Source organism: Corvus cornix, chromosome 1A (assembly GCF_000738735.6).
Source record: "Corvus cornix cornix isolate S_Up_H32 chromosome 1A, ASM73873v5, whole genome shotgun sequence".
In the NCBI taxonomy this organism is placed as follows: Eukaryota; Metazoa; Chordata; class Aves; order Passeriformes; family Corvidae; genus Corvus; species Corvus cornix.
The window spans coordinates 11,395,820-11,422,898 of NC_047057.1; the positions used below are offsets into that span (position 1 = coordinate 11,395,820).

The window sequence follows — 27,079 nt, forward strand, 5'->3', positions numbered from 1 at the left end:
CTCCCAGGGGGTACCTTTGAAGGCCTTTCAAATAAATACCTACCTTTATTCCCTTATTCCTGTCTAGTCTCTGTTACTAGGAGGTCTCTCAAGGCATCACTAATATGATTACTATTATTTGTTACATGGAATAAGATACAGGTTCTTCACGTGCAGGTAGAAGACAACCTCAAAGAAACCACAAATGTTCTACCCAGAGTATTCAGCACATTGAGTAATCCTAGGAAAGAGGACTAATGTTTTCTGCTACTTACGCTGTAAGCCAAGAAATAACAATTAACAGTAATTTCTGTAAGGAGCTAAATTTGCTTTAAAAATCTGTAACAACTGACAGCAGCCAAATAAGAGCAAGAAAAGGAATAAAGTAATACACCTTTTTTTTCTTTTTGGACAGTGAGATTCCATTACCAGTCTAAAACTAAACACTGTTTTCTAAGCTGCTGAAACAGTCTATGACCAGTAGGTTAACCTTAGGGAACACAGTAGCTGAGCTGTGCCAGCAGTCCTGAGATCCAGAGAAGAGGGAGACAATGGTGATTCCTTTCCAAGTGAGAAATCACCAGTGCTGCAAGAGACTGAAACCACAGGGTGAGTTCAGGACTGCATTTGTACCGGCCCAAGTGGTACTTGAACAAGACAGTTTTTAATGCCTGAGGATATGAAATTTTTGGGGGTGAAGCCTTGGCTTCATGGAGCACTGGAGCAAATGGCACATGGAGCACATGGCAAACTCAGATGTGAGTAAATTACCTTTTCCAGGTAACAAGTGAATAGGACTTCAGGAAAGAACTGGAACTACGAGTGTATTTTGTGGACTAAAGCGTTCTTCCAGGAGATACAGTAACCCCAAATTCAAATGTAGCAGTTATCTGGGACATTATTAACATGCATGCTCAAAGTACTGATCCATTTACAGTTCCTAGAGACTGAAGAACATGAAGTGAATGAAAAACAGTCTAGGGTAACAGGACATGCCTAGGCCAAAGTGTCTCACTAACAAAATTTTAATTGTGTACATTCAACTGTACTTGTATGTGGAAAAAAATTCTTCCTGAAGTGTTTGGATTTACTCTTGCTGTTCAGTCACACAGATGTGGGTAAAAATACAGAGGAACCATATTGTGGGAGACTGCTGAAAGGGCTTTATCTAAGAAAACAACGTTTCATTCTACGGCAATGAATCTCAATTCAGAATATCAAGTAACAAATGATCTTTAAAATAAATGTCAGTCATATTACTTCAGAGTGGTTGACTGCCCTACCTTGCTAAAGGAGAAACCAAGAAAAGATGAAAGAATTCTAAACCGTAACTGTTGTTAAATAATGCAAAATATTTATAACCCCTTTATTTTTATTATAACAACACATCAGCTTTTACTAAGCAAACCCGTGTACCCAGCCCCAAGTTATGCGTGTCAGGTAATTTATGGGGAGTGCCTAGTAGGAACAGTTGTTTTTAGGAGGTGTATCGATGAATTGTGTAGTTCTGAAAAATACTCAATGGAAGGACCTTGCTCTGTGTTTGAGACTTTTTGCCCACTCGTGAGGTTCCTGTGGAGAACTGACTTCCTTCAGTCTTGAGTGATTTTTCAAGAAAACCTGTGATTAGGATGAGCTGTGGGGAGAGGGGAAGAGTACATTCATCTCAGGACATGCTCTTAGAGCTGCTGGCTACAGGAGGTGCAAGAGCGAGCACACACGTGCATGCGCCATGGCTACCTGTGTGTGGGATGGAGAGAACAGGCGTCATCTGCACGTCCCACTTGGTTCCCTTCTGCATATGGGAACCAGGGCCACTGAGCCCCTGCCTGGAATGGAATGCCACTCCATGGCAGGCCATCTAGACCTTGTGAACTTGTTATGGCTGCTTTTAAAATTTATGGAGAAGAGTGTTTAAAGCCCTACCTCCAATTCAGGTAAACTTTGATGACCCACTTAACAAGCAGTGATACAAGTGTGTAACAAGCATTTAAGCACCTCAGACAGGAAGATTTTATCTGCACACACACTCTCTTACCTGTGATAGGTTAAGAGGGACCAAGCATAAAACAATACCCATAGGCCTTCCCCATCCGATGATTCTTGCAGAGTAAGTCTAGACCCCCTTGTTCAGAGGACGCCAAAGCAGCCCTGTGTTGCTCAGAAGAGCAGAGCAGCTTTCCCCAGCCAGGCTGATGATGGTAATTGATCATTATAATATAAAACAAAAGATGGAAGAGTAAGAACTAGCTTCATTGGAACTTGGTGTATTATTAGCAAGATAGGCCGTGAATGGTGACTCTGCCCCCGTAATAAACCCCTTCTCTTCCACAGATGTAACAATTATCTGAAAGTTTGGCATCTCTAATTAACTAGAATCACACACGGTCCTTACAAATCTCTTTTTAATTGCTGCCTCTAATTCAATAGAGAAAGATCAGCAGTTTACCAGTTTCAGTTTTGGCTGTGGGTTTGGCTTTTTTTTTTTTTTTTTTAAAGGTTTACAAACCTTGAAATGAATGATTAGGAAAGCTGAAGCAGATGTTTCTTGCTGGCGTCACACAGAAGTCACACACAACCAGCTGGAAGTGCTCGACTTTCCAAGTTCCTTGTCCTTACAGGGAAACTTGGACAAGAGCGTTTCTCTTTTGAGTTCTTTGTATCATACTTAACTGACCTGAACTGTGCTGAGATCTTTGTACACAGAGTGTTGCTTCTCTGCCATATCAGAACTTAATTCAGAAGGATTTATGATACAAAGTACACTATAGCCTACTGTGACCTTTCCAGAAACTGCTGCAGGAATTAATTACAGCTGTTTGTAATTATGCTGTTCTCAAAGGCACTGGTCACAGCTTGGAAGGAGAACCAGTGGTCTTCACACATTTTCCTAAATTTACCAACTGACCTTCAGTAACAGGATAAAACGAGTGAAAAGCAGGTATGCTGAAGGTGGCAGGGAAAAGGAGAGCTCCATGCTGAGTGATGGTTCACACTGATTTGTGATAAACAGGCACAAGGATGTTGTCTCAGCTCCCTGTGGCAGCTGATGGGGGGCAAAAGAGAGAACTTGGCCTTCAGAAGCTTTGTTTTAAAGTGCAATTCAAAAGCTTGCTGAAATGAACTGGAAGTATTTCTCTGTACTGATGATATATACTGGACATGGAGAGATATGTTGCACATAATTTCTCTCTTCCCATCATTTATAGAAGTTTGAACACTTCAGCATGCATTGCAGGCGAGTATCTGCTTCTGTCTGACAGAAAATACTCAATGCACGTGTGAAAGGTCATGAAAGTAAAATTTTCAATTGCCAATTCATACTGCTCTTCTTGATTTGTCACCATTTTAGAACGGTATCCAGTTTTGTGTTCTTTTCATACTTGAAAAAATGCAGTTATGTGACATGTACATCCCCACCTATAACAAAGTTTGACCTGAATGCTCTAAGAACGTGTGCAGACACACAAAATGCACCGCCAGGCACAGAGGGCAGTATCAAAGACTGAACTAGCACAGGACACAGGTACACAACCCTGTGAGAGATGTATTATCAGTATTATTTCCTGACATATCTGCATCATAGTACAGAAGCAAAATGCTTGCCTAACCTCATGAAACTTTTCACATTTCCACAGTTTAAAAGTTGGGTGACACAAAATGGAATTGGAAGTGAGGATTATGACACTCCCAGAAACTCAGAATTTTAACATCAGGTGTTCCCTATTTTAACATCAATATAATTTAGGGAATAAATAACATGGCTTTTCAGTAATAAAGCTCCTGAATAACTGCATCCTATAAGTTGTTTGAATTTACTAGCATGGAAAACATAGCACTATCATGTAACACATCACACTTTTTAATTAGGATTGCAGTAAAAACAACTATGCTGAGTTGGGAAAAGAATGTTTGCACCTTTTCACTGTATGTTTACTGGTTTCTGAAGTTTTGATGGAGTTCATCTCCCATATGAGCCTTGTAGACCTGCACGGACCTGGGTATCAACGTGCTGCTGAAAAGCATCAGGCTTTGAGAACTAAGGCAACTTAAGGAATCTCTGCAGCTGGACCACGAGAGTACTGTTCAGCATAAGTTCTGCATTTTCTCCTTGGACTTGTGCCGAAGTGGGATAAAGAATAGGAAAATCTGCAATTCGTTGACACCATTCCCTTTGGTCTGCCTTTCCTAACAAAACCAACATCCCAAGCAGACAAATACAAGAAACATCTCCCTACAGTGCAGAACAACAGCATAAGAGCAAGAAACAGGGAAGCAATGAGAATGTGAGCTTAGTTCACCTGCATCAATTTTTCTCTCCGTGTTCCTTCTGAAGTTCATAAAGAAATCACTGCTAAAGGATGTTTTTTAGTCTAAAAATGTCATTTCTGTGATTAACTAAAACTCTCAGTTGCTTCAGTTCACATTGGCAAGTACCTGAGTGTTATTACTGCATGCTTAGGATACAGATTTAGCAGTCTTGACTTACATTACAGTCTCCCACACACAGGTCTAATTCTCAAGATTTTCATCTCCAGCCACCAGGAACAGCTTTCTCTGCTAACTGCCCACTTTGTCTCAACAACACCAGATAAAAAAGCTCCCATAAAAAGTACAGTCCTTAGAACACAGGCCTGAGCTGCACCTAACATGGCACTGTCATTCCAGTGGATGGCAAATAAAATGATAAAACATAGTACCAAAATAGCTATTGAAAAATCAAACTTGATAAAAATAGAAGTTTAAACTGCTGTTTTAATCAATGTTCGTATCAGATAACTGTACACCAAATATTAAAGGACTATTTAGGACTAACACCCTCATCAAGTAGGCTCATCTATCAGCATGACCAGAACAAGAGAAGATCAATGTTTAGCTGGCACTCAAGTACAGCACGGCTTCAAAGCAGAGATCATATCAGCATCAAAGCACAGAGAAAAACAGTGGTTAGAATATAATACACTAAATTTGCAATGTCAGTATCCCTGATGATTCTAACAGAAACAGCAACCTAAATATTGTGAAGTTAATCACTGCTTCTGAACAGAACACAAAATAACTTGCATTTATAAGAAAAATGAAATGAGTGACTGATGGGAATCAGTTCCCCAAATATTCCCACATACGCTGCAAATTCAGTGGGATCTGCACAAAATATCAGTATCTTCTATACAATTTTAAAGTGCATTTCATCCGTTTAAGAAAGTAATAAAATATCAGCTGAACACAGTGACTCATAATCAAATAAAACATTCTCGACAGTCATTCACAGCAAAGCACAAAGCAGTGAGAATTTGTCCTTTCCATTTCCAGCTTGGATACATCCGGGGTAAGGTACAGGTGCTGCGCTGTCTAAACACAAGGCTCTCTACGTACCTGACCACTAGAAGAAAATAAATAAAATGACACTTGAGAAGCTTGAAGAGTTCTTTGATCTCTTGATCAGAATCAGTACAGCTTTCAGCCTAGCAGGGTCACGTGGCAGTGTACTATCTCACAACGGTTCATTTTGCCAATGAACGAGGAAAAGTCACGGATTTATTTCGGACAATTCAGCATCTTATTCACATGCAGATATTAAAAAACAGTCATTTTAATAAAGGAATACCAGTCTTATGTTTCTTGGAAGACTTACTCAATTTTCCAAATCTGTAATGTTCAGATCTCTTTCAAAGCATTTTACTCTGATTTCCATTTCCTACATCTTTTGCAATTCCAACTTATTTACTATGCACGTGTATATCCACTTAAAAATCAACTTTATTTATCGCCAAGGAATTCTTTCACAGATGAAGAATTAAATCATCACCCTCTAAAATAATACTTTATTTCTAATACTAGATAGAATTAATATTTCAGTTAAAGTAGTATTGAAATATTTGCTATAGTAACAAGGAAGGGAAAATCTGCATGCCAGCAGTACCTGCAATGAAAATGTTCTTTCAGAGTCAATTTTCAGGCATTTGGAGGGCTGGGGGTGACACAACACTGAGTAACACTTGTATGTAACACATGAAGTCAGTTGCCAGTGAAATGCAAAAGATCCAGTAATATCAAAAGAAAAAAAAGCAGCTACGCCCTTAAAAGCCCTTGTAGCAACTGTAACAATGTGATTCTTTGCTATGCACAAATATATACCAGGATCTAGGAAAACATCTACATTTCTGCACATCATGTCATTAACTGGAACACCACTGCACGTGCAGGGAGATACAAACAGCACCAGTGGCCTTGGGCAGATCTCTCCAATCTGCACAAGAACTAGGGCCAAGAGAGACAACTAAACCACTGGAGATTTCAGCCAAAGTAACAAAGATTTATATATCATCAAAATCCAGAGAAGGGAGAAAAGCAATAAGCAAGGACTAATTTCATTACAGCAGAACACAGGAAAGATTTATTGCTGAAGCAAAAGTCTGAAGATTAAGTTGTACGCAGCAGGAATAAAGGTTATAACACAGGACTGAAGCAAGACCTTTGTCAGACTAATGAACAATTTGGGAGGTCAAATTCTCAGAAAAAGTACTCCCCTTTCAATGGACAACCTCATTAAAATGAACATACCACAGGGAGAGGACAACAGTTCTTTTAAATCTTGTCTTTAAAAAGCAAGTAAAAAGTAAACAGTAATGCAGCCAGCCAGCCCAGACTGCAGACACCTGTAAATGCAAAGGGAGGTCTGGTAGCCATTGATAATCCCAATATGGTTCAAATTCTGTCTGCAAGGAATTCTGCCTAGAGTGAGAATCTAGTCGGTCTCAAACAAACAGAACACATAAAACCTGCAAAACAATCTGCCAAATTTTAAAGTCTCTTAAAATTCTGAAAGTGGTAAGAGAAAAATGGGTTGAAGCTGTGGGCACTTTAGAAGCAAAATCTCAGAACTAAGAGATACCTGAGCAGAATTCAAGACCACATCAGCCAAGACCACTGAGCAGGTCTCCAAAAGGAAAAAAAGTTCTACTCATAAGTGTAAAGTTGTATTTGCTAATCATTTTCAAAGATTTATTATTTCAGTCTGGACAGGGCCTATGCTGCAGAAAGTCGTCAGCTGTCCTAGGGGATGTATGTCCACACTTCACTAAAATCTGACAGGTTACAAAAAATTACTTGAACCAGAATGAATGGTGGGTGTATGCATGACCAGCACACTGGCAAGGTTTTTATTCTGAGTCAACTAAATAGTTTGGGGAGTTTGTGTGGTTTTTATTTTAAATAGCAGTATCTGGCAAGGCTGGTTTTGCTAAAGCTGAAGCCCTCATCTATCCCACCTAGAGAGCTGCGTGCTTGGTGCAAACTACAACCTGCAGCTCTGCTCTGCTGCTGTTCTCCCATGGCCAGCACAGACAACAGCAATGGAAGGCCATGTAACTGTATATGGATGTTCATAAAGCCAGAGATTACAGGTGGAAGCATTATTTCCAGATAATCCAGAAAACAAAGGGAGCTGAGACCACATTCCTACTATAAGAAAGGCTCAAATTCTAACATGGACAAATTAATTTTTTCAAATCAGAATCTGCTAGAGCAATAACTTACCACATCACACATGAATCATTTGCTCATGGCAAAAGGGAAAGGAAGATCCCTGAGGCTGAAAAACTGGTAGTAATCTCTTAATTAATCAGCATTAAAGAAAACAGTAGTAAGACTTAAGGACGTATTAGCCACATCCAAGAGACTCACATTTCTATTGCTTCTCTAATACATAATTATGGCTATGTAGGAGTAATGTTTAGCAATTCAAATATTGATTTAATGAGTAATTCCTTGACAGATCTATTTTAGATTAAACCAATCAGGGCACTCATCTAATAAATAGCTAATTTTAGTGCCACCTCTGAGTGTGCAGTAACATTTTAAATTTTAACAACCTATAAGCAAAAAAACATTTACAACAGAAGGACCTCAGGTAGTTTAATTGGACATCGCCTGAAAATCACATTGTTCTATTGCTACAAATGAAGCCAAAGTGACCACTAAGTGCATCAGTTTATAAACTGGGTACTTAAGGATGTACAACTTTCAAAAATGTTATACAGAAAAATCCTAACAAAAATCAGAGATACAGAGAGCTTTGGAAATAATAGGCCTTGGAGCTGAAATTTTACTTAGCTGAAGGACAGGCTGCAGGGCAGTTTACTGCTGTGTGCAGCTACCCAAGGGAGACGTATCATTCAGCTGTGTTTGAACTACACAGGAATACACTACACAGAGAATAAATAAGTTAAATGATAGATTTACCAGATCAGATGCTAGCTAGCCTTGAAATCCTCTTCCCTCAGAACACAACTTACAAGAATCCAAGTGTTCCATAGGTGGGGAAAGAGAACAATTAACTTGGACACTGCTGTTATTTTCTCAATGAAACACCTCTTGCTCCCAAACTGTGACTCATGAGGAACCTTCCTACTACACACATTGGCAAGCCTCTTCATTGCCTGGCACTATCAGCACAGGGAGCAATTTAAATCCAGGTATGTCTCTGTGAGTTACAGGTCACTGACAAAACTGAGGCCTTTTCAGCTTGGTAAGTAACCATTTAAATAGTCTTGGTTTTAATTGTAGTCAGGTAACAATTTTTTAATTTGAAGGGGTGGTTGCTTTTTTGGCTTGTTTTGTGGGTTTGTTGGTTTTTTGGTTGGGTTTTTTTTTTACATGAAATGCACCTGTCTGAACTGTGCCCTGAGCAGGGCCAAGAGGCAAAGCCCAGGAGGGAGTCTGCTCCCCTGCACCAGCTTATCTAGAGAGATGCAGGTGGGTAGTGGTAGCACTCCTGGAGCCCACTGTGCATCCAACTGACCTCCACAACAGGGAGAACAGCCTGTCTCCCTGTTCCCCATGAATATCCGACAGCAGGAGTTTGGGGAGTGCCTGGAACAAGCACCCATAAGGAATCGTGCAAAGGGAGGACTGATTCTGCCTTCTGACTATTCTGCATTTCAGAGATGCCTCAGCTCTATCTCAGTTTGCTATAGCTCCTCACCCCCAAGGCATAAGGGCATCCTATGCATTAGTGCAGGTAGAAACATAACCACTTAGAGAGGCAGTTGAACTGAATTATTTTTTGCAGACCCAAAAATAAAACCAATCTGTTATTATGAACCTTTATTAAGTGGCTCACATTTCAGTATAAATCACACTAAAAAGATTTTTAAAAAAGATATTTACACTACAGTGCTGACATATTTAAAATGAAACAATTGGTATAAATAAGCTCTATGGAAAAGCCTGGAATTGTCAAAAAGAATTCTGGCTCATCTTACAAAAAATATATATGTTAAATGTCAGCTCTACTCTAAAACCTACAACTCAAATTTTTTAAAGACTTCTTTATGTTAAACCTGCAGTGTTTACAGTGCATCTGGCCCTAAGTGCTTTGATACTTCACAGTTATGGACAGGCACTGAGGAATGTTACAAAGCTACATAACTATTTTCTGTAACAGATGCGAAGACAAGTCACAAACTTGTCTCACAATTTATGATCTTTACATTATTACATCATTAAGTTTAAAAAGGAATTTAAAACCATATATACAAATTTAGCACAAAAAATCATCCTCTCTTTGTCCATGCAATTTTGGATATGATGAACTGTGTTGTCTTGTATCATCTGGATGTACGTGACCTCCAGAGCACAACTTGCCTTGTAAGTCCTTGTTACCAGGTTCAAATTTAGAATCCACTTCCAACTTTAGTGACGTCAACTCAACGTGACCCAGCCTAGCCTGAACATTCTGTCCCCCGATGTCATTAGGTGTCACTGTCTTTTCAGCGAGATCAACATTCATGGGCTCTTCTTTTACTTGGAGAGATGCAAGAGGTTCATGTTTTATCGGCAAAAATTCCTGCTGCAGGTACTTGGTCTGCAGAGTATCTGGAAATTTGGTGTCTTCGGAAGTATCTTTGCTCATGGTACAAACTCTGTCAGTCTGAAGTCCAACAACCGAAGACTTGGGGTCTGCAGAGGTCCCTGCTTCAACAGTACTTGTGTTTTGAGAGAGTTCTTCCTCTGAATGATAGAGCTTGAGCCGGATGTGCCAAGCCAAACTACACACGGCTGAAACTGTTTTGAACTGGTGCACAACATTCCTCGGTATGAAATAAATGTCATTATCGAATAACTGGATTCTGGCATATCGAATGCCTTCCCTTCGCAGCTGATTAAGTTTTGCATCATCAACCCACTGGACACACTGTAGGGAAAAGGTGAGGGAAAGGTAAAAACTCTGACTTAGTACTCAGAGGACACTGACCATTAGTTCTTAGCATGCTTACCTGTGAGAGTGGAGGCTCATGCAAGTCTAACTGCATTCGCTGAACTACCTCCAAGAAGTCCTCAGCATGAAAACAAATTACATCTTTGGTTATACGAGGCTGCTCAGACCTACAGAAGAGTAAGAAATGCACAGTCAGAGGCTGAAACTAACATGCTACAGAAGATAACAAAAAGTCTGCAAGCAAACATAGAGCAAATTATTTAACTTAAACTCAACTCTAGCACAACCTACATTTTTAAAGAAAAACATTGACCAAAATGGTTAATTCTAAAACACAACCTCATTAAACTGGTTAAACAAATTAACTACAATTTCTTTATAAGCAGACGTAAAGGCAGCATTAAAAGGCCAACAAAATACACTCTTTTTCATTCCTATTTTTAGCTGACCTCTAGTCTGCCTTGATGCTGAAAGACAGCTGCCCCAAATACACTGGGTTTACTCTGTCAGCACTCCAACATGATGCACCCATCAGGTACCTGAGCACACAGCAGTCTGACTGGGAGCACTTGGGCAACAACTGCTCAGCATCTCAGCCTCAAACACCTTGTTCAGAGTTAGGAATAAAAGCTGAACCTACATTAAGCTGCCACAATGCCAGTAAACAGCCAATACTGGCATCCTCCACAAAATATCCCTTAAAAATACATCCCTATTTATGCTCACTAGAGAGAGCTACACAAGAGTAAGTCTGAATTAGGCTTTGTCTCCAAATTGTTAGGAGAAGCATCTCTAGCTCCAAAGCATCTCTCCCAAAGAAATGTACACCATCTATAAGTTCCTCTGGAGACATTATCTAGAATCAGCTAACAAAAGGTAAAAGCAGATACAATCCTTATCACTTTCTGATCTAAAGGCCAAACTCTGTTCCCCACTGAAAACACATACAAAAAACAACCTCCACATATTTGCTTTTCAGGGATGTTTGCATTTTAAAAGGATTTTTTTAAATTTAAATGTGATGGTACAAAGATTTCATTTATAAAGGATAAAGCTCACATTGGAGCAGTTTTGCAAGGACAGTTGCTCGGCCAGAAAGAACCTATTTGATGATTTCCTTCCCTCCTCCTCTGGAGTCCCCCGGGGCTGACAGAGTGCAGCACCTCCTCCCTGGCCTGCATAGGGCACAGGCTGTGCATCCAGGCACTGCCCATCCATCCAGGGATTGAAACCAGGGATCAGAACCACAATCCACTGCTGTCCTCCTGCCTCTCCCACCTGCAGGGCTGGGCTGGCTCCTGCCACCCCTCCAGTACATCCCTCACCCACTGTCACCCCTCCAAAACCAGGGCACAAGTCAGACCTAGGGGGCCTGGGGAGCAGCTGATGCAGCAGAGCTGATACATTTCAGAAGCTAAGAGATGTTCAAGTGCTCTTTTTTAAAAACAAGATGATCACCTTTATATATACAGATATATATGTCCTGTTATTACTGTTCTAGGAAGTGATGTACAGTTCATTCAGGCTTTTTAAACACAGGAGACATGTTTATTTCATTTAGGTCATGACCTCAATAAAGCAAAAAAAAACCAGTCTGAGGCTATTTTCAGGAGAAAAAAAAAATCCCAGATCAACTACTGAAAGTATGCTAGGAAGAATTTTCAGACCACATATTTTACTTTCAATTTTACAAAGATTAAAATGTGTCTCTATATTTTTATCTATATACTCCCAAAGAGAATTTAAACACTGAAAGCAAAAAGCTTCAGAAATACTTCTAATCAGTCTTAAAAAACATTAACTACATTAATCTACCTTTTATAATGCAGGTATTTATTTTTAAAATATGAATTTGCATTTGGAGTCACCACTATTTGTAAATGAAGTTAAGACTTAAAATCAGTTGAAAGAGTATTTCGCACACTAAGAGAACATCAATCCAAATCAATGTGTTTTCCCAGCAGTGTCTGTTGCGGTTTATGCATTGTCATTCCTAGTCTCAGTCCATATATATCTGTCCTAGAGGATGCATCACCAACTCTGTGCTGCAATTCTATCACAAAACACAACATTCCTTTTGCAAACAAATGAGAAAAAATACTGTCAGATAATTTTAAATTCTGCATTTGCAGACTATCTTTAGCACAACTTTGAGGTAATTATTTTGCAAAACCTTTAATTTAGAGGGTATCATGTACCCACCCCCAAGCAAAACTGTAGCACAGAAGTTCAGTTAATGTCCAAAAAGATATTAAATGAAAACAGAATGTAAGATAACTTCAGAAAAACCCATTTAAGCCTCTACTAGAGAACTGCTAGAACTGGTTTTGGCAGTATTTCTTCCCCTTAACCTCCTCCTCCAAAATGACTGGATTCTTTTTGCTGTAACTTTTCAAAACAGATTCAAGACTAGAGGTTTTACCATTAATATTTCTGGCCTAATGCATAAACTCTGGCAATATATAACAAATTCCTGTGATCATACAGAGAAGCACAACTTCAGTCTCTACAACACAAGCTTGAAAGCTGCTTGCTGAAGCACAGGTTTCATTTTGCCAACAACAATGCTACAAAGTGCCTTTTGCTGTCCCTGTAAAAACCCACCCAAATTTCCCACGTAAAAATCTTCTAAACTTCCATAATTTAAAGTTTCACAGGCATTTTGGAAGTTCTAAAGCTCACTTGTTATCACCTATGAAAATGGCATTAAGTAATCAGCATGATCACACCTGCATTTATCAGATTTCAGTGCAATCCTTAAAATGTTTGCTAGCAATAGTCAGAGTTCTTCTGTAAATTGTAAATACTCAAAATGCTAAAAAGAATATCATAATACAGTAATTTTACAAAATACCTCAAATCAAGATCCTGTCACACTTGGGAAAGGGAAAAAATTTTTTCTTCTTCTTCAAAATACTACGTTTAGTTTCCATTTCTGTCCTCTAGCACCATAAACTGCCTTTTGCCTTTCAACAGTTCTGTTCCTGTCTGTTCTGAAAGACACCATTTATCCCACCTAGCATTAATATTCATCTCTACCAAGTAGGAAATAAATCCCACTTTCTTTAAATCTACAGCAACTTATAAAACTTTTTTTGCACACTCAATCCATTTTTATGGATTTAGTTCATCAGCCCAGGAATTCCTTTATTTTCTCCTCACAGAAAGCATTATTTTTATATACATTATCTCATCACTAGAACATGTTCATTTTTACTGCCATAGTGCCTTAATCACCCCAGAGTATCTCCAGCTTTTCAGGTTTGTTCAACTACTCTAACAGATTTAAAAAAAAAAACAAAACTGAACAAAAATCAGAACTAGATTTTTCAAAACTTCCGTTCATGTTGTTTCCTTTAAAATAAATCTACTCACAGATTGCCTATTACAGCAAAACTAATACCTGAAATTATTTTAATGTGCTACATTAATCAATAATGCTTCATTATCATAAGCCCTGATTAGTTCTCATCATGTAAGTATACTGAAGTAGCTTTTCAAAATTACACAGAAGTGGAAAGGGAAAGCAGGAATTATCATTTAGGCCAAATCAAGCCTGAAATACATAACTTCTATTGTGTTGCTTGTGTTGTACATTTTACTACTCTCCATATATCAGTCACAAATTTTTTATACTGAATTAAAAGAACATTTTCCATCTTTATGCTGAAGTGAAATGCTGGTATTTCTTTTTTATTCTCCAAACTGAAGTACTTTCAAATATGCTATAAAGCTATAGGATGAGAATGGGAAGCTCCCACACACTTAAATTACTATCAATTTAAATTCTTAATCTCCACAGACATCCAAGTTCAGGGAGTGGGGTTTTGTTTGGTTTCTTTACTTCCTTTGCTAGTCCCTCTCTCAAATGTGCGAAGTGCAATCTAAAATACTCAGACCTACACAGTTATCTCAGTTCTTGTCCTGCTACCCCTGCTCAGTCTTAATTCACCCCAGCATCTCAGTCAAAGCAAGCAGGAAGTTGAAGGCTCCCACTGTCATCGACCTGAAGAGGAAGGAAACTGAAAACCTCAGAGCCCAAGAGACAAACACATTATCATCTGAACAGTCCAGTTCTTCCCCAACAACGATTCTACTTTCTGTGTCAATGAACTCATGCACTGTAACACAAATTCACACAATTTCATCCAAAGGGAATTCACTCTTCTAATAGCTAGACAGACACAACGAACAAAAGGTATTTATAGTGTTTACATATGCAAAGGTAACCTCCTCCAAACCTAAGGTCATTCTCCAAGATCTGAAGATCCTGAAAAATGCCTCTTAGATCTGGACCAGGAAGCCCATCTGTTTATGGGCTTTTTATTTGGTTAACATGTAAACAAGCTTCAAATGAGGCACATTTCATTTCCAGAGTCTCATATGGGAATTCCAAAGACAGACACCAAAAAATATCACACAACTTCTAACAGGAATCTTCTAGGTGAGCTCCCATAGATAAAGCAGGGTTGTAACAGCCATGACTTGGGAAGCAGAAGCATAAGAATTCTGCTCATGTCCAGACAACACAAAGAACTGCCAGAAGGTCTCCATGTGCACCTGTGCAGCATTAACAGCTCAGTCTCTATGCACCACTTTAACCAAAACAAAGTGTGAAGTGTTTTTACATCTAACATGACCTCAGTTACAGCAACTCAATTATAGCTATTGAACTGTCACTGCAAGGTACCTTTTGGTTTCAACCACACAGCAAAACCATATGTGAGCTAGCAGAGGGCAGACAAACATCTAATGCTCAGCCAGACTATGAAGTCTTCATTAAATCTTTAATCCTAGATTAACCTATTCTGCACTCCCTCCCAATTATAAATAGCAATTCAGGCAAACATTTTTCAGACATCTAGGTGAAGCCAATCAACACCTACCACTCCCCACAGTGCACAGCCTTCAACACTCCCACAGCAGCTGTGGTCTGTCGCTCAAAACCTTGTCCTATGTGATCTGCGTGGGCTCGGGTCCGGTCTTCAAATAGCATTTCACGGGGTTCACTGGTTCGAGGTAGGTACTGCAAGTTTTTTATTTCATTGGTAGTTCTGCATAAGAAAAACAGTAACAGTGATATAGAAATTTCTCTGAATTATCTAATTTCCACCATAGCCAATAGGACTGTGATGAACAATCCCTTCAATGAGAGCAGGAGTCAAACAGTCAAGCAGGAAAACAGTAAAATTTAGGTAAAATAAAAATGTAATGAGCTATGCAAAAAAATCCCCAGAGGTCATAACATCCACTCACATGTAACAACAGGGATATCAATTCCAGTCTCATGGCACTCATGCAATCAGTAATTGCATGTGTGTACACATTTTCCTGAAGCTTTCACCTTAAATTTCTACTAAAGCTCCAAAAAGGACCAGCACCTTACTTGGCTACACAGTAAAAATTAAAACAAAAAAATTCTGGATTCTTACATAACAAAACAACAAAAAAGTGTATTTGGAGATGAAGATTTACAGAAATTTATATTAACATACAGTACCAAACAGTAAAAGATTTGGGATAAAATGAATTTGTAAAGAAAAAAATACTAGCCAGACATTTACCAATTAAAACAATTCAACTTACCTCTTCCTTTTGAAAGGTGACTTTGGCATGTCAGCCACAGGGATCATCTGTTCTCCTGGACGTACCCACATAATGGGACCATCATCACTGTCTTTACGACTCTCTAATTTTAAACTAGAAAGCGTTCCCCATGGCAGTGTACACTAATGGGAAATACAAGCCACAATTTTGAAGTGAGTTACTTTAATAAACTTGTTAAAAGCAGCCTTTATCTCTCACGACGAAAATATTTATTAGAACACTCAATTATCTAAACAAGTATCACATACTCTCACTTTATTATAACAGCACTACACAGCATGTTGTCCCCCTTCTCCCAGCCCATTCCCTTCTGTCCTTACTTTTAAGAAGGGTGATTCTTCCAACATATCAAGGAATTCAGGGAAGTAATCCCCCACTTCCTCATCAACTGCTCCAACCAGGCTGATCTGTCTCATTGGGCCAGCTCTATACGTACCATGAGAGTATGTTCTTTTTACCTACAAGTAGAATATGACAACAAAAATTATACCAAGTCCTCTACTGTGCAAAATCTACATTCAATGAACACCTTTAATCTCTACGCTTATGCTTTCTGACATTAGTCCTTTTGTCTTCAGTGTACTTAAGTGTACTTATGAAGTCAATTACTACAAACTCAAAGACAGAAGATCTTATTAAACATCCATGACAATTTATATTTTAACACCTGAAGGTAAACTGGAGTAACTATTTATTGCCTTTCAAGAAAATAACATTCCAAACCAGCAATTGTAAAAAAATATCAACGCATGTTCTGCTCAGTAACTAGTCAGTAAGGATTCTTACCTGGATTACTCAAGTCTAGATGAATTTCTACCTTTTCCCTGCAACAGGCAGAACTCTGAGTTACAAGTAATTTAACTCTTAACACTTCCTCTGCTAATCATCCTCTCCAGTACGGCCTCTCTGCGAGCACATTAATTGGAGCAAATTACAACAGTGAACACAAGGCTCATAAAGAGCTTGTACAAAAAGCAAGACAATGATAGTCACTCCTTCATTTTTGCTGTGCTGTATTAGCACATCTTGTGCTCCCTTCAGACTTTAAGGGCTGTAACATTCACCTCTCATGAGAAATCTTTTACTGTAAAATTTGAACAGAAACACATATTAAGTTTTTTTTCAACAATCTGATCTGTTGTGATAGATCACCAAAATACTCAGGCATGAGATTGATGAGGATCATGTCCACTTAAGCTTTGATTTCCTATTTAACAGGCTGAAAGACACAGTGGCATTATGAGATGAATGGTGAAGAAATCAGAACAGACGAAAGAGCAAATGGATTACTGAACACACCAAGTAAGGCTCCTGTATGGCACCTCTAGACATTCTGCATCCAAAGCAAGAAAGAAAGTGCAAGGAAAACAGTTAATGAAATACTGCTTAGCTACGGTCCTCACCCAGACCATCAACATTCCTAGTAGTTATGGCAGTGCAGAGGACAATTAACAGCAGTTCCTGAAAAGAAAACATGGAACAACACTGTGCCCTTCTGAGAAACTCAACTGATGTAACCAGATCTTTCCAGAAATGCAGAACCAAACACTGTTCAGATCATCACTCATTCCTCCCAGCAAACAGCGGAATGGCTAAAAGTAGGATTTACAAAGTGTCTTAGCTAATGCTACAGCAAGCCATCACAGACACACTGAAAAGAACAGTCCAGTAATATTCTGCTATTCCTCAAATCCTTAGTCATACATTCCTGCAGGGCTTTTTGCAGAGACAGCTGGTGATTTTGTGATAAAATATCAGAAAACATTCGTTTTTGCTGAATCTGCATCAGCTCAGTGCTCAGCTATATCTGCACTGGCACAAAGCATCAGGAGCTTGTACAACTACAGCAATGAGCAAGGAAGAACCCTAAAACCCCTTTCTGAAGCTACGGACACCCACAAATCTGTGACACTTTATTAAAAGCCTAACCTGCAAAAGGATGTTTCTTCCACTGACATAAGTAGCTTAGTATTCCACTACTCCAGCCCAGGATATTAAGATGCTGTTTTCATCTACATCCCTGATTAAAGAGAACCATTTTCCTGCCTTCTTCCATGCTTCCTTCTCCTACCTACTACCACTCTCCCAAGTAACAAGTGGGAAGACAAGAGAAAATGGCCTGAAGTTGTGCCAAGCGAGGTTTAGATTAGATATTAAAAAAATTTCTTCACCAAAAACATTCTCAAGCACTGGAACAAGCTACCCAGGGAAATGACTGAGTCACCATTCCTGGGGGCAATTAAAAGACCAGTAGATATGGAACTTAAGGACAAGGTTTAGTGATGGATTTGGCAAGACTGGGTTAACAGTTGGACTCTTAGACAGGTCTTGAAGATCTTTTTCATCCTAAATCATTTTATGATTCATACAGCATATGATAAACTGGTTGTGAAACTACTCCAAGTAAAAACTCTAAAAATTCTCCTAAAAATACTAACTTAAAGCTTGGAAAAGCTGTGAAGCTTCCAGCTGGATCAACCCACCCATTTGGCTTATATACCACTAGGTGTTGGTAACGAAGCATAAAGTCAGCAAAGTATTTAGCCGCAGAATAATACTTGCATTAAGAAGGATCAATTAAGAAATTTTTCATCTGTTCCCAAAAAAAGACCATGCCACTGAAAGTTAAAACTGAAAAATGAACACAACTTTTTCAAGCACTGTTTGTCCAACCCCTTTCAGCCCCAGCTCTCCTGGTCAACCAACCTCCCCTTGATCACGAGGCAGTACAATTGTTTCTCAAGATCCAGCTTAGGAGAAGAAATACCAACATGAATGCTAAAATAATGCCAAAGTTACAAATGATGAGTGGTTTCTTCTGGGACCATATTCAGAATCACATAATTGCAAATACAGAATGAAATGTTTTGAGTGATTAAGAACTCTGTGGTGGCTTAACCCCAGGCAGCAGATACTGATCTTAAAGCGCCTGCTCACTCACCACCCACAATGGTGAGACACGGGAGAGAACAGGAAAGGCAAGGAAATGTATGGGTCCAGATGAACACAGTTTATTTAGAGGACACTGAAGAAGAAAAACCACCAAGTAGTGTTTTCCACCACTCACCAACCCCCACAAGCAGACTGAGGCCCCAGCAGTCCTCAAGCAATAGGCAACTTCCAGCCAACCTCAGGATTTTTTGCTGAGCATGATGTTACATGGCACAGAATATCCCTGCAGTCAATTGGGACCAGCTGTCCCAACCATGTCCCCTCACTGCTTCTTGCCCACCTCAGCCTACTCATCAGGGGGGTCCTGGAAGCCTTGACACTCTGCCATTGATGCTCAGCAATAGCCAAAACACCAGAGTGTTACCAACAGTTTTAGTCACAAATCCAAAACACAGTCCACAAAGAAAATTAACTTGTCCAGACCCAGTATAAACAGGAAGTAAATCCATGCTGGTGATCAAAGGGGAAGATTCGCTCTCTCTTTTCCCTTCCTTCCTGATAGCATTAGGTCCTCTGAAGATGGACAGGGAGCAAGCCTAGGGAACTGATCTGAATTTAATCCAGGAATCACCTAAAAAATTTCTCTGTTTTAGAAAATAATAAAAATTAAATAAAGACATAGGCCATAAATACTAATGCCTGGCCAGAAAGAACAAGAGAGAGGTTGAAAGATGAAGCAGCTGTGGGCAGTGAAAAGCAATTCCCATCACATCTCTTCTCTGAACTGGGTTGTAGCATCCTAAGCTCTAGTCTTAGAGCAGAGGTTGATGCTTAAACTACACTACCTTAGATCAGGTTAAAGACTTAGACAAGCACTCACAAAAAGGTGAGATCATTCTTAGTGGGGAGAACTAGCTAATTTTCACTCACTTCAACTTAGAGTGCTACTAAGTAACAGTGTGAAAACACCAAAACATGCCACTGATGTTTGACTGTTGAGAAACATAAAACTAATCCCAATAAAGACAACAACCAAATAAATATAACCTATGGCATGTTAGACAAAAGCAACATTTTCCCTTCCTTTTACTGTCAGTATCCTTTGGCTGGTTTGTTCATAGGAAGAGAAATAGATTCCTCTATGTATTTCTAAACTCACAAAAACAATATTGATGTACTAAAACCAGTACTTACTCATCAAATTCTAGATTAAATAATGCACTGACCTCTAATGAAGTATTTTATATATGAAGTGTTTTATATGTATACCTTCTATAAAGTAATCTTCATGGATGTAATTTCACAGGTTACAGTGTGACTAGGTTTTTAGAATTTTACAGACTTGCTCAAAACTGGAACAATTTAAATCCCTAATAAAAGGAGGAGTCAAGGACACGCTGCTCTTCTAGCACATGGTCAGGAATGAATATACACACAAATCACCAAGTACATGCAGTATAATACTACAGACAAGTAAAAGAGAAACATAAAATAATAAACAACATCCTAGCTTCTTTCTTCTCATGTAGCTTACATTTGAAGTATGTCACCTAAAAACTCACAAAAGGAGACTGTTACTCTCTTGCATCACAGTAATGGAAAAATGTAACAGTAAAACCACCACTGAATCCACAATTAGTAAAACTTGAGAATTATCTGCTTCTGTGACTCACATGGCCTCAACTGATTTTTTTAATGCAATAGCAAATATTTTGACAGAAATGTCTTGGTGTCTAACAAGAATCTGAAGACTAAATGTGAAAATACATACATACATATATAAAAATAACCAAAAATATATTTGAGCATCATCATCCTACAAATGGAAACATTTTAGACACTATATGTTAAAGACGTTTCCATTTTGTGTTTGAATAAGTCACAAAGTGGAAGGAACAATCCAGAGAGACTATGGCTTTCAAAAGAGGAATTTAAAAAATGTAAACTGGGGCAAGTAACAACTGAATTCCTATTTTTGATACAGTAGGGTGTGGGCTGTTGTGGGGTTTGGGTGGAGGGTTTTGGGGTTTTTTTCAGTTGAGACTCTGTAATTAATTTAAAGGTTTAAATTTATTTCAATTTTTCACCTTTAAAACCAAGGAGGTTTTGAAGAGAAAAAAAATAGCCAACAACAAACAAAAATATTATCCACCAACTGAACCCAAAATAATTTCAAGAAACCCATAAAGTCCAACAAAGACCAACAAAAAAACCCAAAGACATTACGTCATGGGTTAGCAAAGCATAGTCGCAGAAGTGATGTTCTTGCAAAGGGGTGCTTTACAGCTTCCTCTGTGACCTGACCTGACAGAACCTATCAGTTGGCCAGTTTGAATATGGACAATTCTCTAAGCCACTTAAAATTGTGACTGCCTCTGTGATCCACACTTAAGAGTAGACAAACTCCTCCCCAAGCTCTCTCTCGTTTCCAGTGCTGGGACAGGTGGCTGCGGGCCCCGTGTGGGGGCCAGCGGGCCCAGCCCAGGCCCTGCTCGGGCCAGGCCGGGCCGGGCCACGGCCATCCTGGAGCCGATGGACCTGTTCCACCCACGGAACCCCCCCACAGCCCTGCTGCGGGAAGCCGGAGAGGCTCAGCTCCCACCCCCCACCAGTGTGGCCAAGATTCAGCTGAAGCTGCACTGCTGTCCGGCAGAGATCATGGGACCGACAGCGATACGCTTCATTCCAGCTGCAAGGCCTGGGTGAGATCAACCCTTTTAGTGCTGTGAAGAACTGAAAACCTGAGGGAGGAGAAAGAGGAGATGCTTAAAGCTGAAATTCTGCTGTAAAGCTATGATGTATCAGAGTACCTGTTGTAATTTCATGAAGGCATGGGGGGTGGAGTGTTCAACGTGTACTTGTGAGCAAAAGCACCTGCACTGAGATAGGCAGATGCTGAAGCAGCTGTAATTTCATGAGAAGTTTGAACAGGGAGAGATGGAAGTGATGAAGATTCTTACTCCACAAGGAAAGGGGAAGACCTCTGTTCCTAGAGATGCTCCCAGAGATAGTCCTAAAGATGAAGATGAGGAGGACCCTTTGCTCCCAGGGAAGGAGAAGGGCCTCTGTTCTTAGAGATGAAATGCTCCCAGAGATGGGCAAAGAGAACTTTTGTTTCTGAATGGCTCAACCTTAAAATTGTACCCCTGTAATTCAAGAGTGGACCCTCAAAAGCAGTTGGGAAAAGCTGCAAGTCGTGGGAAGGGACTCCCACATGATGCGAGCAGAGAACCAACCTGGGCAGCTGTCTCGTGATAATGTTTTCATAGCATGGGCAAGAGAGACTCCTCTTCCTAAATGGACTGAACAAGGTTATTATGGAAGTGGTAAACAGACTGAACATCTCAAGGGTTGTCTTTTTACATTGTCACTGGGAGAAGGGAGAAAGGTGGGGGGGGAGGAGAAGTGTTCTGAAGGTGTGGTATGATTTTTTTTTTCCCCCCTCTTTCTTCTTTCAGGTCTGTTAATAAACTTCTTTATATTCTTTCAAGGTTGGTGCCTGCTTTGTGTTTCTCCTAATTCTTATCTCACAGAAGGTAAACAGTAATGAGTATTTTGGACCAAACCACTACACTAAATTGGTGTTTCTGCCCGGTTACAAACCGAACCCGCTACACATTACATCACCTAAGAATAAGCAAGGACATTGAGGGAATAGAGGGTTTTGCTACACAAGTGCACAAGGAATGCACTTACACACTGGTATCTCAGAATGGAACACATCTAATTTCACAGTCAGTGTTATCTCAAATGCTACAGCCATGAATAGGCCATCACCATTCCTGCTAATTTGGTACATTTCAATAAAGTGCCCAAATGGTTTTCTGTTCCTTGCCAACTTCTTTCAAATCCTTAAATGCTTCCTTGTACTTCCAATTTCAAATGGGAACTAACATTGAACAAATACTCATCAAAACTGCTCTGATTTTACAAATACTCATTAATCTGCTTGGCCACTTTTTACTATTAAACCACATGTACTTCATACTCCCTCCTTCACATTTTTTTCCTTTTTTAGGTCAGGATTCTGGTATCAGAATGGGATGTCTTGAGAGTTCTGTCATTACACAATTGTCATTAAAATCCTAATTTCAACAAATAGTATTTCCCGATTGGGAGTTTCTGAAAATGCAATCCCAAGATTTTTACAGCATTATTAGCTTCACCAGTGTCCTTTGACCACTGTAGTTCATTTATCACCTGACATGTTTCACCCTGCAGCTGAAATCCTCAAATAATACCATGGATGGACAGAGGATTTTAAAAGCAAAAGTTACTTCACTTTTATTCTGAATTCCATCAACACAAAAATAGTGAAGCAGTTGACAAAGAATTTTTTTAAATGAATAAAAAATTAAGGATAGCATCAATTGGATACCTTCATGGAAAATGACGCGGTAAAAGCAAAGTAACTACTACTGCTCTTGTAGCTCAAGCAGATCCATGACAGGGTCAGTCTCAGATCCTGTCTGAGCTGCCAGCACAAACCTCCAGGGTTTTATTTAGGTTTGGGTTTTGTCAATACAGAGTATGTGACTAAAAAGGGTAGAACAAGATTGTTACCTCATATTGGATGAAGCTATCAAGAAGAAATCTAAATTTCTTAAAGAAATTTCTAAGTGGAAAACAAATGAGCATGTGTTGCAGATTTCTAATGTCATTCCCTGTGAACTCATTCTTTGTTCAATGGTATTCAGTAAGTGAAAACTTCTTGTGCTTTAAGACAATATGTTGCCATCATCTATCAAGAAGACTCTTAAATGTAGTCTTACAGATTAGTTTTTAAGACATGATTTTTTAAAAAAAAATTTTAGATAAAGAATCCTTTTTATGATTTTTTTAAGAAGAATTTTTAGAAGAATCAATCTTTTTTAGATTAAAAAAGAGAGAATGGGGCAATATATTTGCTTTAACAGAGATAAAATTTAATTTTTCACCATCCAAAAGGAGAAAACAAAAGTAGGCTTTATTTTGGGGGACTTGTAACAGCAAGCAGTTGCTAAAAAATGTTGCATCTTTTTAATAACTAACCAAACATCTGACCAGCTTAAAAGGAAGAAGCAAATTCTATTGAAAACAAAGATTCTGCCCCTCTGCTCTGGTGGGATCCCACCTGCAGTGCTGCATCCAGCTCTGGGGTCCCAGCACAGGAAGGGCATCAGCCTGTTGGAGTAAGTCCAGAGGAAGGCCATGAAGATGATGAGAGGGCTGAAGCATGTCTCCTATGAAAACAGACTCTTCATAGACAGATTGGAGTTGTTCAGCCTGGGGAAGAGGCTCCAGGGAGACCTTAGAGCAACCTTCAAGTACCTAAAGGGAACTACAAGACAGGTGGAAAGGGACAGTGTACAAGGGCATGAAGTCACAGGACAAGGGGTTCAAACTGAAAGAAGTTTAGATATTATAAAGAATTTCTTTGTTTTAAGGGTGGTGAGGCACTGGAACAGGTTGCCCAGAAAAGTTACAGATGGCCCATCCCTGGAGGTGTTCAAGGCCAGGCTGGATGGGGCTCCGACCAACCTGGTGTAGTGGGAGGTGTCCTGTCCCTGCCCATGGCAGGTGGTTGGAACTAGATGGTCTTTAGGGTCCCTTCCAACACAAACCACTCCATGATTCTAACTCAAAACCACAAAATGAGTTCTTCAAATCTGGAAGTCAATAACACGCCATCTTAAAGAAATAGGTGTCAAGAGAAGACAGAGGAGTTAGAGACTATTTAGCCTAATTCCAATTTCCAGAAAAAAAAAAAAACCACTTAGCTGGATACAACTATCGTCTACCTAGAAAATAAGATAGTAAGAACTAATAAACATGGTCATGAGAAAAAAAAAATCAAGTCAAACTAACCTTTGTTTCTGTGACTGGAGAGACTTTTTCAGAGGACCAGTAGACATCTTGACAGTTGACATTTGCATTATGTTCTAAAAACTGCTACAGAAACATGGTCTAGAAAGAGCAAACTGTGGGCAGTTTTGTCTGTGCTCATGTAACTATCCAATTTTTAGGCAGGCAGCAAGGGTCCTTCTTTTGAACACAGTGTATCCTCACAAAACCCACAGGTTTCACAACACAGCAAGTCCATTACAGGAAAGGATCAAAATTAACAAGATCTTGAAACTGGAGAGTGGGTCTGAATGCAAAGGATATAATTCAGTTTAAACAAAAGCAAGAACTACACTCACATATATATTTAATGAACGGCATAAACATGAAAACAGGAGTGACTCAAGTAGCAGGAGCTGCTGCTACGGCAGATCACAAACTGCTCTGAAAAAGGAAGAAATAGATAACCAAGAGCAATAATGCACAAAACACTTGCGGCAATCTTCTCACAGTCCTTGACATCAATACACCAGGCAGACACTGTCGATTTTTAGCACTGTATTTTAAGCAAAATTAAGGACGACTGAAGTGAGCATAAGGAGAGAACACTAAGACTAATAAGGGTAAAACATGTAATTGTAGACTGAAATAACTCAAATTACTTAATCTAGGGAGAGGGGAAAAAATGAGCTGTTAAGCAATCTTCAAATATAGAGAAAACTGAAAGAAAATGATAAATTGTTTGCCTCATCCACTAAAGATCAGAATAAAAGGATAAAAGGACAAACAAGAAAAAAAATATTTTAAAACAGATTTCTTTGGAAGGAGTGGAATCACCTTGAGATCTCTCACAAACACATCAGACAAAGTACTTGTCAGATATGGCTTTAAAATAGTCCAATCTTGTCTTGCAGCAGAGGAACTGGTGGGTACTGTACAGCATTTTACTTCTCCTATACTAAGAAGTTGCCCCTGGGACAAGACAGTAAAATCAATGCACTAAGCACTGTTCCAGTTAAACATCAACTGTGAGCTTTGGGTTTCAGCACAGCAATAAAAATTTACTCTTGCCCAGCACAAGGAAAAGGTAATGAGCTCAAAATATTAAGATTTGTCTCAACAGCACTATATAGCTTAAGAGAAGTGATGTAAGCTGCAAGTAGGTGGCAAAAGCTGATTATTTATGTTCTTTAAAATCCTCATAAGAACCTGACAAGATCCATGGCTATCAGGTAACTGAGGCAGCTGTTGCCATCTACACAAATGAGAGAGCCCAGGGAAGATGGAGCTACAAGACAGTTTATCACCACCTGAAGGACTAACTTACTGGCTACAAGGACATCCAGACTAATTTCATTTTGCCCAGAAACATTTCATTTTTTACAGAAACTGTCTGACTAGGCCTTACAGTCAGTTCACAAAGAACTGTTCCACTAACACAAAAAAAATTTAAGGAGTACTTAGGCATAGGCCCAAGCTAGATGATGAAAAACTCCCCAGTTCCTCTCCCTGCAAAATTTAAAAGCTAATTCTCATTAGAAATAACCAGTTCCACATTTCTCTCTCCTGCACCTGCTGTAAATATCCTAACAAATTTCTGACCCTTAAAATCTTTTAACAAGTAAAATTACCTTACTCCAGTCTGACACAGGTGTATTGAGGAGGAAGCTGAAAGGAGTTCGTTTTCAACTCTACAACCATGTAAACTAAATAAATTACTTGAGAGATGCAGACCTTCCAGGCAAGCTTAGGAGGACTCCAATTTTGACCTCAGCAACAGAATTTACTGCGAAATCAGCCTCTTGTCACAGAACTTGATGACTTAAAAATATGCATTACTTAAAACCAAAAAATTCCAAACCCACATCTGTTACAAAACAGGAGGTGGAAGATTAAATAGTACCAAAAGGATCAACTTGAAAAACAGAAACTGGTAAAACACTCTATAATACTTTCCATTTCAGGCTTAGCTCAACCTTCTTTCTCCTTTTTATAATACTTGCTTAGATTTTTTTAAGTACTTATATTTGTCAGACTGATTGCATGTGCTACATGAGCTCTGAGGAACCACCAAAGAACCTCTTGTACCAAAGTGAGCTTCATTTTAGTGTTTTAGTTAAAATTAGCAAAGGAACACCCAAGTTTCTTAAAGCTGATGAAGTACATACTCAAAGCAGATTTGATAAAATCAGCTTCCTACTTAGACCTCAGAAAACAACTCGTTGCTCAACTGATGCTATACAACAACTGCTAGACATTGCTCAGGCTGCTCAGGACAAGGAACACCACAGCACAAAGCTTGGGCAATGTAGGAACAGAAAACTAAATACATTTAAAGTTTCATCAAAATATACTGCAACAGGACATAAGAATCCCTTTAAAAGATTCACAAAGAACTCAGAGAGACAGAAGAATGTTCTCAATTTGCACAAAACGTAACAAGTCAGAAAGGAGAACACAAAGCTAACAAAACATTTCAACTGGAGCAGCAGACCACGTGAAAAAAAACCAACCAACCAAAGTAAGACAGAAATAAGAAAATCATAAGGAAAAATA

At 39.2% G+C, this 27,079-nt stretch overlaps 1 protein-coding gene across 1 annotated transcript in view; it reads right to left on the reverse strand.

Annotated features, from left to right (window-relative positions):
* Window positions 1-4,716: 4,716 nt before the first annotated feature.
* RSBN1L (round spermatid basic protein 1 like) overlaps window positions 4,717-27,079 on the reverse strand; it is a 46,667-nt gene continuing 24,304 nt past the window's right edge. Inside the window, 5 exon segments of the mRNA XM_039570514.1 lie at window positions 4,717-10,177; window positions 10,260-10,368; window positions 15,088-15,255; window positions 15,788-15,930; window positions 16,129-16,266. Of these exon segments, the coding sequence (XP_039426448.1) occupies window positions 9,524-10,177; window positions 10,260-10,368; window positions 15,088-15,255; window positions 15,788-15,930; window positions 16,129-16,266 (1,212 nt within the window). The 3' untranslated portion in view covers window positions 4,717-9,523.